General features: G+C 39.5%; 1 protein-coding gene across 1 annotated transcript in view; it reads right to left on the bottom strand.

Annotated features, from left to right (window-relative positions):
• The window catches only part of GUCY1A2 (guanylate cyclase 1 soluble subunit alpha 2), a 136,303-nt gene that overhangs the window by 56,024 nt on the left and 65,418 nt on the right, over positions 1-14,861 (bottom strand). The window contains exon 5 of the mRNA XM_041414458.1: positions 3,977-4,462. Coding sequence (XP_041270392.1) covers positions 3,977-4,462 — 486 coding nt within the window. The remainder of the gene's footprint in view (positions 1-3,976; positions 4,463-14,861) is intronic.

The raw sequence follows: 14,861 nt of genomic DNA, 5'->3' as shown, positions 1-14,861 counted from the left end.
CTTATTGAAGTATTCTTTATTTGCCATTATAGCACTGATAGTAAGGTTGAGAATATTTCTTTGAGTACAATATGTACAAATACTTGTATTTGAGTACAAGATGTATTAGTTCTCAAGAGGGGACAGTCATGGCACTGAGAATGTACTGGTATTTTCTGTAAAATGAGTACAGATTTCTGCAACTTAAACTACCAATACAGAAATGTAAAGCGATATTCTTAGAAAATGGGAGTTTAAAATTACATTCCTGAAAGCACTATATCACAACCTAAATATAAACATTTTTCGAAACTAGTGAGTATCAGTCTTGAATGATTGCAGGAAAGTCCAGATTTCCCATCATTTTTTAGTCTTGGGTCTTTACAACAAGCAAACATTAAGGCTATATACAGTGTTAGGCATATGAAATCAGAAAATAAAGATGTAACACACTAAGTGTATCATGTTGCCAGGAATAAAAGCCCAAGGAAGCTGTGTGTGGTACTGCTCAGAGAGAGTGCCACTTTAGCAAAATAATGAAACCAAAAAGAAAGCAGGAGTCCATACAACGAAGTTGTGGCTTCTGACTGCAAAATGAATGTATGTAATTATATTGTCTTATATAAATAATCAATAAACATTCAATTAAAATTTTTACGATGAAGATGTGTAGCAAAGAAATTCTGGCAGCTGACCACAGTTCATTTTCAAAAAACATTTAGGACTCTCTGCTTAGACAAGGAAAAAGGGACTTAGGACTTCAGAGAAAGTGAAGTATAGTGTCAGAGAAAATCTGCAATGTCTCCAAGGACACATTCTGCCCTGTTTAGAGAAAGGACAAAGAAACTAACACCTACAGGATTAGGCCTGGCTCTGCTCTGTTTGGCTCGACACTACTCAGCCACACAGCTAAAAAAACAGGCAGAATAAATGCTACCTTTACACAGTTAAAGGGTGCAAGAGGGAAATGTTTCAGAAAGGAAACTGAGGGGAAAAGAGCTGAGAAAGCAGGCCTACAAAGACAGAAGGACTCAACACGAAATACATATTGTAAATGAGCCAATGTCAAATACATATTACATGAAGGAGAAACAGAAGCTGTGGGAATCTTAAGCAAGGAAGATTTCAAACTGCAGGGTTAAGTTTAAATGCCAGAATACATGGCTGCAGCATATCTAAATAGCTTACTTGATAAAGAGATGGCTTAACTGAAGCATCATTTCCCAGTACTTAGCTGATAAACAACAGGAACACAGAGGCAGAGAAAAACAGGTCAAAACAAGCCAACAAGTACATATTTTACCCAAAGCCACAGCTTTCAAAATTTACTGAGATATCTCTCCCATGACTTTTGCTCCTGGAGTCCATGCTTTTACTTGCATGTCCACAAATACCAGCTTGCCAAGCATCTGCAGCTACACTGATCAGAACTGCACTCCCTGCTTGACTTTTTCTTCCACTCCTCAACTCCAAGCCAAATATAATTAGCTCTGATAGTCAGCAACCGCAGTTTCCAAATGCAGCACCAGGTCTCAGTTCTTTCACCTCCTTGTTCTGTGATTATCATGAACATGTCCCTCCTAATCTTTTCACCAAGGCCATATGTCAGCAGATTCTCTCCTAGGTTTCACTCTCTAAAACACAGATCCTTCTAGATTGCTAAAACTGTCACCCAGGCTCATACCACCGTGCATCTCAATTACGGCAATGCTGTCCCTCAGCCTGGACAAATGTAATCTGTCATCGTTGCTATCCATTCAAAATGCTGCTGTGAAATTTATCTTCTGAGCCCAACATCTGTCTGTGTCATTCTTACCTCTGCCCTCCATCCATTGGATAAGCTTTCCCTACCTAATCAATTATAGCTACTTACTTTAATTTCAAAGAAATTTCAAAGTCTAACCCATCACCCTTCAGCTCTCTCCAAGCATTTTCAGTCTGTATTCAAGAGCTTATTATGCTTGCCCTCTATGTCTGATTAGTTAAATGTGAGAATCTTTGTTCCTTCTGTGCCATATTTCTCTATAAACATCCTTGGATGAATAGCATGAGACAAATGAAAATATTACATTCGCTACCAGATTAGAAGCAGTGAGGTTCTGAATAAAAAATTCTGTAACAGTAAAGCTGGGTAAATAATTTACAGCATGGAATTTATAATATTTTACTTAATTTTCTGTTTACAAAATGGTGAATTTGGTATTCAGATGCATCCACCAAATAATCTTTGCATATTATTCTTGCCATGCTGCTTAAAAACAAGCAAATTTAAAAATGTATGTATTTAGGTCACATGATAAATTTCTGTAGCCTGGTTACACGAGTATATCTTTGAGGTGGCCTGGGTATAAATAGTGGCAATTAAGTATCTAAAATTCACTACCTGACAATAACTTATAAAATCATAATTGTTCTGGTGGTGATCATTCCTATGCATAAATATTCCTTCTTAGTGTTCTCACAGGATTCAACCAGCTTTCTTTGCAGTCAGATCATAGAATTTTGCATACTTTATATCCTATTCCCATGCAACCATCATTTTAAACAAAGGATATTCTGAATGCTTCAAAACAGCTGAATTTAATCACCTGGCAACACAGTGAGACACCCATGTGGACCCAGGGTGAAGCAGGGTCACTAGGTATCCTCCTGACTCTGGGTTGGAAGTTCCTCAAGTCCTGTTCTTGAATCTGTGTCATAATCCAGTGCAGCAACATTAGATTAACAAAAACTGAGATCACACTCACCATCTTTGCTGACAGCACCACCACAACAGTTTTCATATTAGGGCTGGTACCTTCCACTGCATTCATGTCCCAAGGTGGCCTTTGGCTTCTGAGCATTAGTAAAACAAACCCCTAAACCAGGAGCCTAACACTTCTTTACAGTGTACTTGTTTACTTTGGTAAACTGCCCTACCAACCTTCAGCTACATCATTTTCAATTCTATCTGTGGTACATGCTGTAGCTTTTCAGCCATAATTATTATTTAGAGGGGTAGTAATTATTTTTCAACTCCTTTTAAAGTGCACTAAAGGCTAGAAATGAAAGGAGCAGGACATTTTTGAGACCTTTTTCTCTATAGCCTATCAACAAATACTATATTAAATATTTGAAAACTGTTAGTTTGCAAACCTCAGGCTGTAAAAAAGTCAATATATAATTTCACAACCACATCTCTTTTCTCTTGTGAATTAACATACAAAAAGAGACTCGCTCTATTTCTTCTATCACAAAATTAAAGGCATTCCATATATAAAACAGTCAGTAGGTTTCACAGGATAATTACACTGCTAATATCTTCAGTGCATTTATTAAATTCTACCTCCCCCTTTTTTTCTCTCAAATACATACTGGACACCAAATCCATTTAAGAGAAATGAAGATGAGTCCTCTAATGGGACCAACATGTGTGACATTTCCTTTGGAGGAAATGGCACACCAGCACCATGTCCCATTCATTACATTTACTATGCATAGACATCTGCTCTCCTCTTCCTGTTTTTCAGTGGAAGTTGAAGTTCCTTATAGTAACTATTTTTAGTGTATGCTCCGTTCCTTATGGAAAATTTTAGTTCTTTCAAGGGAAAGATAAATGCCTAAACCCTAAACCTAAATCATTCAAGATGAAAGTGAGTGCCTCCCAGGAGCTGAAGCCTGAGCTAGGATTCATCCCTGTGCACTTCTTCATTGTTAGAATGCTGTGGCTGATGTGTCATCTAAAGGAAACCAGGCTATAATGCAGGACATGTGCATTGCTATAAGAAAATGGGAATATGAGGCCTATGTACCCATGGGAGTACCATGACGACTGTTTCATATTGAAGCATTTGAGTTTCAATGGTCGTATTTCAGATCTGGGTTTTTTTACATATAAAACAAAAATATTGCCTTTATATTTTTCTGAGGAAGGCCTGCAATTTAGGAAGAAAGACACTGGAATTTTTCCTGCCTTCATTTCAGTTATCTTTTGCTAGGTTAGGACTTGAGCTGTTACCTTGTAGATGTCAAGGAATCCACACTGGTGGTCGAAGCGCGTGTAGAGCTCGTTGAGCATGCTGATGACCTGCATGGGCGTGCACTGAGCACAGATAGCAGTGAAGCCAACAATGTCTGAGAAGAGCATGGTGACATCATCAAACTTCCTGGCCTGAACCTGCTGCCCCTGCCACAGCTGCTGAGCCACCTCTTCAGGGAAAATGGAAATAAGGAGATCTACTGTCTTCTTCTTCTCCTCTTCCAGGGCTTGGTGTGTACATTCTAGCGTTGCCTTCAGCTTATCCATTCGTTTTTTCAAGCCATCCTGTGCCTTTGCTTGCTCCCCAACCAATATGACATCACGAGTAGCATCATGGATAGGAATGTCCGAAAGATGGAGGCCTCGGCCCATCAGCTCATCCAGCTTGTCCACACAGGGGGAACCCAGAAACAATATAGAGTTTGATTCTGGCACATGAATCATTTGTCCTTTAATTTCCATCACCTGTAAAACAAAAAAAAAAACAAAAAAAAAAAAAAAAAAGAGTTTAGACAAGGGGAAGAATCAGCTTATAGATGTGGATCCTCATTCTACTTTCTCCATCTTTTTAGCTAAAACAATTAACTGTAGCCTTTTATACAGTAGCCTCTTGCACTCACCTACTCAAGTAATAAGACTCACAGCCTGCTCATCAAACTGAGTCAGAAAATAACCTAAACTGACACAGAAGTATTCCCAAATCAGATGTTGGATTTTGTTTGTACCCAATTAAATAAGAAAGCAGTAATATGCATTCTCGGAGTGCCGTCTAAATAATGTTCCTGGAATGTACCTGGACTTACAAGCAGAGTTGTTCTTTCTCTGTTACTTAGCTATAAATTACAAAAAGCAAAAAATGAAGAGAAATTGCAACTATCTGAAAGCAGGTTAGTGAAACAAAGTGCCTTCTGTTCTTTTTCAGCAAAATATCTAATACAAGTCAATTGTGGCCATTTTATAGAAGAATCAAATAAAAATAGCTCTATAAAATTACAAATGGCATGGAAATATCGTACTAGTCCTCCTGTTTCCTGTTTTCCTTCTCATACATGCAGCAGAGTTGAAGGCTGACACACAGTTAGAATTTGCAGATTTCTTGGTAAGAGAGCTTCATCCAATTTGTATTTGTGGGATAGCAGAAGGTACAGTAGGGAAGGAGCTGTGGTTCATCAGAAGGTGGTTCATCACACTGGTTTATAGCTTTTGCATTTGCCTGTCAGATGCCTAGATGTTTTGAGCACTGTCCAAGGGTTGAGATCACTGGGGCCGTGGATTTTTACCTCTTGGTCCATGATGGCAGTCAAGGACAAAACTACCAGACTGAAATGGACATTGAAAACTAAATTAAATCAGACAAAGCTGTATCTCTTTGTAAATACAGCTTGCCGTATTGAAACATGAAATGTTTCATGAAACACAACCACATTAAAAAACATGAAAAACAACCCCATTAATGTTTCCATTCCAGATCTGCACAAAGACCAGGGCAATACCATGCTAGGTGACCTAAAATATCCACAGATCTTACCCTAAGGGTCTCATACTCAATACAGGCACAACACACAAACCTTGTGCACCTAAGCAGTATTAGGCATCATAATGCCTTGTATGTGTGTTTTCCATTCCATATAATATCTTGAAGTGAAAGGCCTCCTCCAGTCACCATTTCTTTCATCTTCAGGCATTTGCTTGCTGTCACATGATTCACTTATCATTTAATCCTCCTTCCACCCATAATCCTACCAAGTAAAATACAAGAACCTCCATCAGGGAATCCAGAGGTGTCTTTTATAAGGATGTGATTTAAGTGTCCAGTGGTCTGAAAGCTCCTGCTGAGGTGACAGGTAATTCTACATGGTACTTCCATGTCTGGGGGAGATTTTAGGAAGCTCCTCTTTCTATCAGTTGTCTTTACATAAGGTTTACATAATATTTTTTTACATAATGCTGTCATTGCAAACTCTATGGCAACATGGGAATTGAGCCTATCCTGTCCCTATTGCCCTCTGCCTTCTCTGCTAGCAACCTAACATTCAGCTTCTGATGTCAGCCAGAGAACTCAGCAAGTGAAAATAAATGCAAGTCATTAAAATTGTCAAATTTTACAATTTATGTTCCTGCACACCTACTAATATTTACATTCCTAAGCCTTGCTTCCTCAGCTTCACTCTGGGACACTCATCTCTGTGAGAAAACTAGTCAGCTAACTACATGAGCTGATTTAATGCTCCGTGGCTAAGTGTTCTTTTTCTACTTTTGAAACATGGCTCCCTGGGAAATAGGATGCTTTCTTCATGAATGTAGCCTCATGCTTTCAAAAGGGCACAAGCAAAATTGTTTTAACTCCAAAGTACAAGTTGCCAAGTATGAAATACATGGTACAGTCTTTCTAAATTCTCTTCCTATTTCATTCCCCTGTGCCAGAGAGTTTTCTGTTTGTACAATTTCACTCTTGTGCGAAAAAAAAAAAAAAATCTCATATGACCACTTGCCTCTTCAGGTGAAAACAGGGTGTTTTCAGCTCAGGAGGAGAGAGTGTGACCACAGACCCTGGATGACCCAGCCTAGCCTGGGGTTGAGCTGCATGTCAGCAAGGCAAGGCACCTGGCTTGGAGGTGTGTTTCTCCTGTTAACCTGCTGTGAGACTAGAAGAAAACCAATGCATCCCCCTGTGTTCCCCTTCGCCTCTGTCAATTTGAGGTGTTAAACTCTTTGATGTGATCACTGTCTGTGTTAATATATTGTGCCAATCTTCCCCAGGTGGACTTTTCTCAGGAAACACTGACTGTGTAAATATACTAAACAGGCACTCTGGAGTCCTCTGCTCTACTTCTGGGTAACCCCAGGCAAATTATCAATCCTGACTTCTTATGTGGCCTTTCAGCACAGAAGGAAAAATGCTATTGACCACCCTGTAACACACTTTGAGACTCATGTGTGAAAAGCAATAAGAGACAGACTATCCTGTAAAAATGCCTAACTAACAATAACCAAGTGAGCTGGCCTTGCTTCAAAAGGTTGAGTGTTTCCAGAGCATTTTGAGAAATTTTTGCAAAGATATTCTTCATACACAACTTATTAGTTTCTCTTTCAAAACTGTCAAAGGTTCAGTGATATTTCAGCTTTATCCCCTAAATTATCATGTGCTCTGCTTAACAGGAATTGTTGGTGTTTCCTATCACTTCTCTCATGTTGTATTAGTGATTCTGTTGTCCTGCTCTCTCTTGATGACTGATGGGTGTTTTAGAAAATGGCCTGCCAGTCTCTTCAAGTTGCCAAATCAGGGAACAGGACAGCAGAAAAAAAACCTGCCTCAGCTTTCCTGGGGCAAAACACTCAGGTCTTGTAAAGAACAACAGCAGACAAGAGTAAAGACTGGATCACTCTTATCAGCTTTTGCAAAGCCCTTGCATTTCCAAAGAAGTTTCAGAGATGATTCAGACACTTTCCAGCAGACTTCAGTCTGCAACTGTGATCCAGGATGAACTCCATCGCCTTTCTTTGATTTCTTGTGCTTCTTATATTCTTCTTTTTATCTAAAAATATAGCTGATGTTATAGGGTATCAGGTTTGCCTGAAGCTTGCCATAGTAAGTCACACTTCTGGGCACCTCCCCAAAGCTGGACAGGTTTACACCAGGACCATTAGCCTACAGGCAATCAGGATGGCATCATCCATCTTCCTTGTAAGCAGGGAAAGATAGAAACATTTCTGTCATGAGTTGTATTTCATTACTGCTACAATTCATTGCCTTCCTGTCTCTTTAATTATATTCTCACTGAATAAAATGAGAATAATTCCACCATTTTCAGAGGAATTCTCCTGATTTACAGTGGTGCAAGAGAACATTTTGAAAAGAGCAATTATATATAATATTTTACAGTCTTATGTTGCAGTGAAATGACAGTGTAGCCTAAGTAGCTCTGGGATGAAAACCAAAAAACCCATCACTGAAAGAAAGGGAGCAAACAGTTCCTGATTCTAAGGAACACTTTCAGCCTCTCTCCCCAAAGACCCAGCTCAGAAATACTGACAGATTCTAAAGCTGCTTTTCAGGAACATGGAGAGTCTCCTACTGAGCAGTGCACCACCAGCTATTTCATTAGGTACACAATATCCAACCCTCTGCAAACCCTCTGCGTACTCTGGATGCAAGCCAGCCTAGGACCAAAGAGCTTATGAATCAAATGCCAAATCCACTGCCTAATCTTTAAGGAAAAGCACAGGGAAAAGCTTCACTGGTTGCACTGAGGGAGGATGCTACTCCATACAAAGATGTGTGTTTTGGAATAGTGACTGAGAGAAGGTTACACATCTCCTCAAAAAGATTAAGGAAATACAGGACGGTATCCCTGAGAAATAACTGGGGGGTTAAAAAGGATTTTCCTTCTAATTGGCCAGGTCTTTTCTCCAGCCTCTGCAATCCAGAAATTTCAATGGAGCTGCTCCTTTGATTTTGATCAGTGCATAAACGCTCCCAAACTGTGATTATAATCTTTTTTTTTTTTTTTTTTAGTTTTATTTTTGGGATTAGGTTAGAAACTTACAGTGCTAGGCCACACTTTCATACACAGTTGCACATCCATGCTTGATTTCATACAATGGACTAATTTAGTAAGAGAAAACAAAGCTGCTTCCTTATCAGGCTCATAGTTATTTAGAGAATGGAAAGACTGGGGCAAAAATCAGCTTGAACCTGAACACCATCACCATCATCACTTACAGGTGCAAAGAGTAAAGGGTGACTTTCAGAAAGGAAGTCCAGCTGTTAACCTAAATTTTAAAACAACTGGACTTCTCTGAATGTCCTATAGGATACATGGCAGTGTCTCAGGAACATTTACAGTAAGGTATTTCATAACATTTGAGGAGTTAGAGGCTATGGGGATTTTGTGAACACTGGACAAGTCAACAGTACACTTGCAGAAAGAAATGCAATTAATTTCTTGCTATGTTTCCATGACATGTCTAGAAGGGCTGAAAGTATGATGGACAACACTGGAATTAAAAAAAAAATCTCTTAAACTGGAAAATGGGCTAAAGCTGGAATTCAAAATAAAGGCATTAAATATGCTTAGATAGAAATAATCAAATGCAAAAAGTACAGGCAGGCTAACTGTTCCTAAGAAGATGGCCCAGAGTGCACAGAGTAGAACAAATGAATGTAAGCCAACATGTCATGTTGTCATTTATAAAGAAAACACTGTACAGGACTATGTAAACAAAAAATGCAGCTTGCAAAATGGAGGAAGTAATCCTTATACTGTGACCACCAACTTTCAGACCCCAGAAGTGCAAATTTGTTCCTTTTAAAGTATAACAAAGAGATGGTTCAATTAGAGAGTCTGGTGAAAAGCAATGAAGGCAATGAAAGGTCTAAAAAATATGACCTACAAAAAAAAATTTGAAAACATTTGATGGTTTACCCCAAAGAAGAAAAATCTGAGTGTGGGTATATGAAAAACATACTTAACGCCAATGTAAAGAGGTCAAACACAAATCCTGTAGCAAAAGCTTTGAAGGAAAGGCCCTGGTGATCTGGGTGGACACCAAATGGAACATGATCCATCAAAGCCTAGAAGTACTCTGGGCTCTGGAAGGAGGAGTGTTGCAGCTGGTGGAGGGAAGTGATCCTTCCCTTCTGCTCAGAACTGGTGAGGCCACATCTGGAGTACCGTGTCCAGTTCTGGGATCCACAGTACAGGAGACAGATGGACATGCTGGAGAGCATCCAGAAAAGATGACAGGAACCTGGGACATTCTTCCCTATGAAGAAAGGCTGAGAGAGCTGGGACTCTGTTTAACCTGGAGATGAGAAGGCTCAGGATGATCTTATCCATGCACCTGAAGGGATCAGGGAAGACAGAGCAAGACTTTTTCCAGTGGTGCCCAGGACCAGAGGCCATAGACATAACCTACCCAAAGGAGGCTCCCTCTGAACATCAGAGAACACTTGTTGTATATAGGGTGACCAAGCAGTGCTACAGGCTCCCTGCAGAGATTGTGGAGTTTCCATCCTTGAAGTTACTCGAAAGCCCCATGGATGTGGTCCTGTGAAACTGACTCTAGGTGACTCTGCTTGAGCAGAGGGTTGAACCAGGTGACCTCCAGAGGTTCCTTCCAACCTCAGTCTATGAAATGAACAAAAACTAAAAGGCTCAAATTGGAAAAAAAAATAGTTTAACATAGGATATTCTTGTATTCATAGGGAGAGTGAGAAAGGAAACATCATTGGTAAGGAGTTGGATTATGGTGAGGAGTTGGATTATGCATTTGGTTTGTGAGACCTGTCAAAGGAGATCAATCTGTCTGGAAAGCAGAGGAATGAACCAGTGACTTAACACAAATTTAGGTGGAAACAGGAAGGGGAGACATAATAGGGTATCATTTTGCATTCAAAGAAAAACTACACAAGTTATTTCTGGGATAATTAATGTAGTGTCAGTGTGGAATTAATTGCTTCAGTCAGTTTACAACTCTTTCTACAGGCAACAACAGAAACAGGTGCTTCTGGAATAAAAGTTGTATGATCTAAGTGAGACATCTAATTCACCGTCAAATGAGTTATGCCCCATGTGTAGACACACTTACATTTCTCTGTTGAGAAGGGAGCACAAGGCTTGGAGAAACATGCCTGTACTGGTTAAGTCTACCTCTTATTCACTCCTATAGGAGTGAATGTACTACTGAAAGATACCTAAATGCCAATATGTTAAGTACATTAAGAGAAATACGAGTTCTCTGTTGGTCTAACAAATGTTATTTTAAATGCTATTTTAATGCTATTTTAAATGCTCCAAGCCTCAATTCAATAAAATGAAAACTTGGAAAGCCTGTAAAATTAGTGCTGCTCTGTGGCTGGCTGACCACCAGACAGGTAAAGCATGACTTTGACCCTTAAGACAGAAAAAGAAACGCTATTAAAACCTCTCCAATACTCCTGCTCTGCTGGTAGAGTGGGGTAGGTCTGAGCCACAGCCAGCAGAACTAGCTGTGGAGAAAGATTCATGAAAATAAGAAAAAATCCTGATTTGCTATTTTACTGAAACCCTGATTTGCTATTTTTTCTGTAGACAGAAATAACAAAATACCATCTTCCATTACACCCATGTTTTATTTTAAAAACACCCTAAGAGAAATACATATACTCTCCACAGAAATGAAAAATAGCTTTTCAATCGATGCCTGATACAATTGAATAAACTAGATAAGGTTTGCTCAGCACAACTCAGGACATGCTTGGGTTCTTGTGAAATTGTAACTCTCAGCATTTGCTTACACGTTTGTATTTCCAGCTCACTGCATTGTCAAACGAATATTATTCCACACAGCAGCAAAGTGACTGTTAAAAATTTCTCGCTATTTATAGCAAACCCCAGAGTGTTTCATAACATGCAACAGTCTTCAGAGCAGAGTGACCAAATGTTACATTTTCTGTATGTCATAGATACCTCATAAACCCGGATTGGCAGCAAAAATATTGTGCCTTTAAGAAATCAAAAATTTTGGTGGGAATACATTCATTTTCTATAATAAAAAAGAGAGAGAAAGTGATAAAGATAGAAACATTAATATCCTTTAGTTGTAAATTTGGACCTCTAAAATAATTGATTGGTATGAAAAGACTAAATAAGGCAGATGAAAAGCAAATAAATTAGGGTTAGATAGGATCTGCCCCACAAGAAGCGTAGGTATACATGACATATCAAAAGCATGGAGCCACCTGTAAGGACATGTGAAAGGGAGAAAGGTAAAGGAGATGACTCTATCCTTAACACATTATTCTGCCAAACCAACTAGATAAACAAAAGGCAACAGTGGATTCCACCTGAAAAAGGTCACGACGATTTACAATTTATCTTTTCTTGCTTCAAGACACAGAAATTGCTTTTAAGAAGGTACTCCTGACTGCTACTTGGATAAGTCCAAGATAAATCTAGCCCTGTGGAATAAAGAAAATGATTCCTTCAAAGGAACATCTATCTTCACAAGACAGCAAAGAGTCAGAATTCAACCCTATGTGCTCCTTGGCCAGCTTCCCTTACAGGCCCTCTCAAGCAGAGGAGTGGGTGAACTCAACACGGCAGACAGGCAGAACATGGCATGGGCAACACCACAAGAAGAAACTCACCAGTGATCCCAAGAGAATTTCAAAATCCCTTTGAACATCAGCACACCAAGAACAGACTGAATGTTTTTTCCATTAATAAATATCTTCATATACTTAAACATGACCTGTGGCAGTCCCAAAGGCACCACTGGCCTGACAGTCCCTGTCCAGCCTCCCAGGACACCCTTGGCCCTGCCAAGGGCTCTGCACCCCACATCAGCCCCTAGGGCTGTCAGTCCTGCCTCAGCGAAGCTCTCACAGCCCAACCCTTCCCGGCCACGGCCCATCCAAGGGCCCGAGTTCCAGCCCAATATTGGTCTTTCCCCATCCCCAACCCCAGGGAGATGCCAGTGTTGGTGGTGGGCTGTCCTCACGTTCCCAGTCTGGGTGTCTGGGACATGTCCTGGCTGCCAGATGCTGCCCCTCCATCCTGAAGATTCCCACAGCTCCCGGCACTCAGGTGGCCCTGGCCCCTGCAGTACCCTGACAGTGTCCAGAAAACATTTTACCTAAAACACTTATCAATTCAATGTGCATCTGGATAATGGTCTTGGCAATATGGTTTAGTTTTAGGTAGTCCTGTGAGAAGCAGGGAGCAGGACTTGAGGAACATTATGGGTCCCTTTCAACTCAAGATGTTCTATTATTTTGTGGTTTTCATTTTACTGCAAAATCTATTTCATCCGCTAAGATTGCTTTCAAGTTGCACACACCTTGATTAGTAAGCTAGAGTTCTGTGTTTTAACAATACATGTCTCTGCTACCTTATTAAAAGCCAGGATACTCTCTGCAGATATGTGTAGCATCAGTGTTAAAAAAGTCTGCTTTGGTCAGGAGCAGAGGAGTGGAAACAATTTTCAGAGACACTCATTTGTTTAGAATCACAGAATCCTAGAATAGCTTAGGCTGGAAGGGGCAGTAAAGATATCAAGTTCCAACCCCACCCCTGCCACCACAGGCAGGGACATCTTCCTCTAGACCATCTTATTCAGGGCCCCCATCCAGCCTGGCTTTGGAGAACTCCAGGGATGGGGCATCCACAGCCACTCTGGGCAACAAGCTCAAGATTTGTGAGCTGTGAAAGTGAAGTAGCAATAACATGCTTCAAGCCACACGCTTGCATTAATTTCACATTTCAACCAAAGCAAAATACATTTTTGTACTAATGATCCCACCACAGTTTAATTACAACAGATCAATCAAAGTATAAGGGAAATTTCCAATATTTAATATTCTCTATGAAAGAGATTAATTTCCAATTAATTTTTGTTAATCATCTGGTTAAAAAATAAATGCTATATATATTTACATAATCAAATCTCTAATTATCTCATGCCTGTGAAAATCTTTATAACTGACAAACATTATCTGTCAGTTTGTTAAAGGTACTTTTTATTTATTTCTGTCAATGTCAACCAAGCAACATTAGGGAGGAATGTGTCAGTAGACAGGGGAAGGAGTGGAGATGTTGCCATTTTCCACAGTGTTGTTACTTTCTGGATTAGTTCCCACTGTCTTCAGCCCAAGATTTGTGCAGGTGCATGAATCAGTCTTTCACCTAATCCTTCCACTAGCAGTATTCACCTCCTAACAAGAACTTGTCCTCTGAATGAGATCTGTCCCAGCTGCCTGAGATGATCTACTAGCAGAAAGTGCTCTTACTCATGTGGTATTTCTTGCTAAATACTTTTCTTTCTCAGATTCAGGCTCACTTGTTCCTTTGTGGAAATTGGTTCTTAGCAAAAAGTAGTGAAATGGTTAAATAAGGGCATATGTTTATTCATGAAAACAGTAGGCAAGGAGCAGCAGAAGCAGCTTTCCCCTTTGATCTGTGAGAACAGATATATATAGCAACCATTAGGAGATATGACATTTCACCACCAACCTAGGTATCTTAAAATTCCTGTGATTAAAAGATCTCTTAGCCCATGCACTAGCTAGCCTGCAGAAATTTTCACCTTTAGGACTTAGAGAATCTGACTCTTTCCCTAATTCATCTTAAGTATATAAATTCCTGCCAGCACCACACCAAGGAAGCTGATGAGAATTGGAGTCCTCTGTTGGTATTTTTACTTTGCTTTGATTTTTATTACCCCACACATCAAGTACTTTTGCAGCTTTGATAAAAGACTCTATCATTAGAATTTGATATTGGGATTAATCAATTCTGGTCTCCTGGTACAGTATAAATTTTCAGAACATGAGGAGAAGAAATTTCTTCTTTTCCCAGTCCAATAATTCTCAAGTTACATATAATAAGAAAGACCCATTCTACCTCTCACTGAAGTAATTGTAAATATATCAAGCTGATTTTCGTAAGAACTGCACCAGACCTTTAAAATGATCTTTTCTCTGTATTTCTTAAAAAGGTTGAATTTCTTTTAGTGTGTTCAACATAATCCACCACATCATTAGGAGACCTTTCATCCATAACCTGCTGTAAGTAGCACATTTGAGAGGTACCAGTAAAAGACAGTCTCCTTGTGGAGTCTCTTACATGCTGCGTTAATGAATTTGGGAAGAATGCATTGGCCTGGTTTAGTAGCCTCAGGTTAAGGGTGTCATTTTCCACAAAGTACTTATTTTACAACCCATCAAGAAATAAAAAGCAAATGAAAACATTATAATGCCTTTACCTTAATTATAAGTAGGGCATAGTGTGAGAAGGAACAGTCAGATGTAGTGAATATTCACATTTCTGTGCATAATAAAGTATCTGTTTAGTTTCCATTTTCTTCACTGCACCTAACTGAT

Source organism: Onychostruthus taczanowskii, unplaced genomic scaffold, assembly GCF_017590055.1.
Source record: "Onychostruthus taczanowskii isolate IOZ18803 unplaced genomic scaffold, ASM1759005v1 scaffold105, whole genome shotgun sequence".
Taxonomy (NCBI): Eukaryota; Metazoa; Chordata; class Aves; order Passeriformes; family Passeridae; genus Onychostruthus; species Onychostruthus taczanowskii.
The sequence above is the reverse complement of the archived record's forward strand: the minus strand, read 5'-3'. Positions and strand labels throughout refer to the sequence as shown.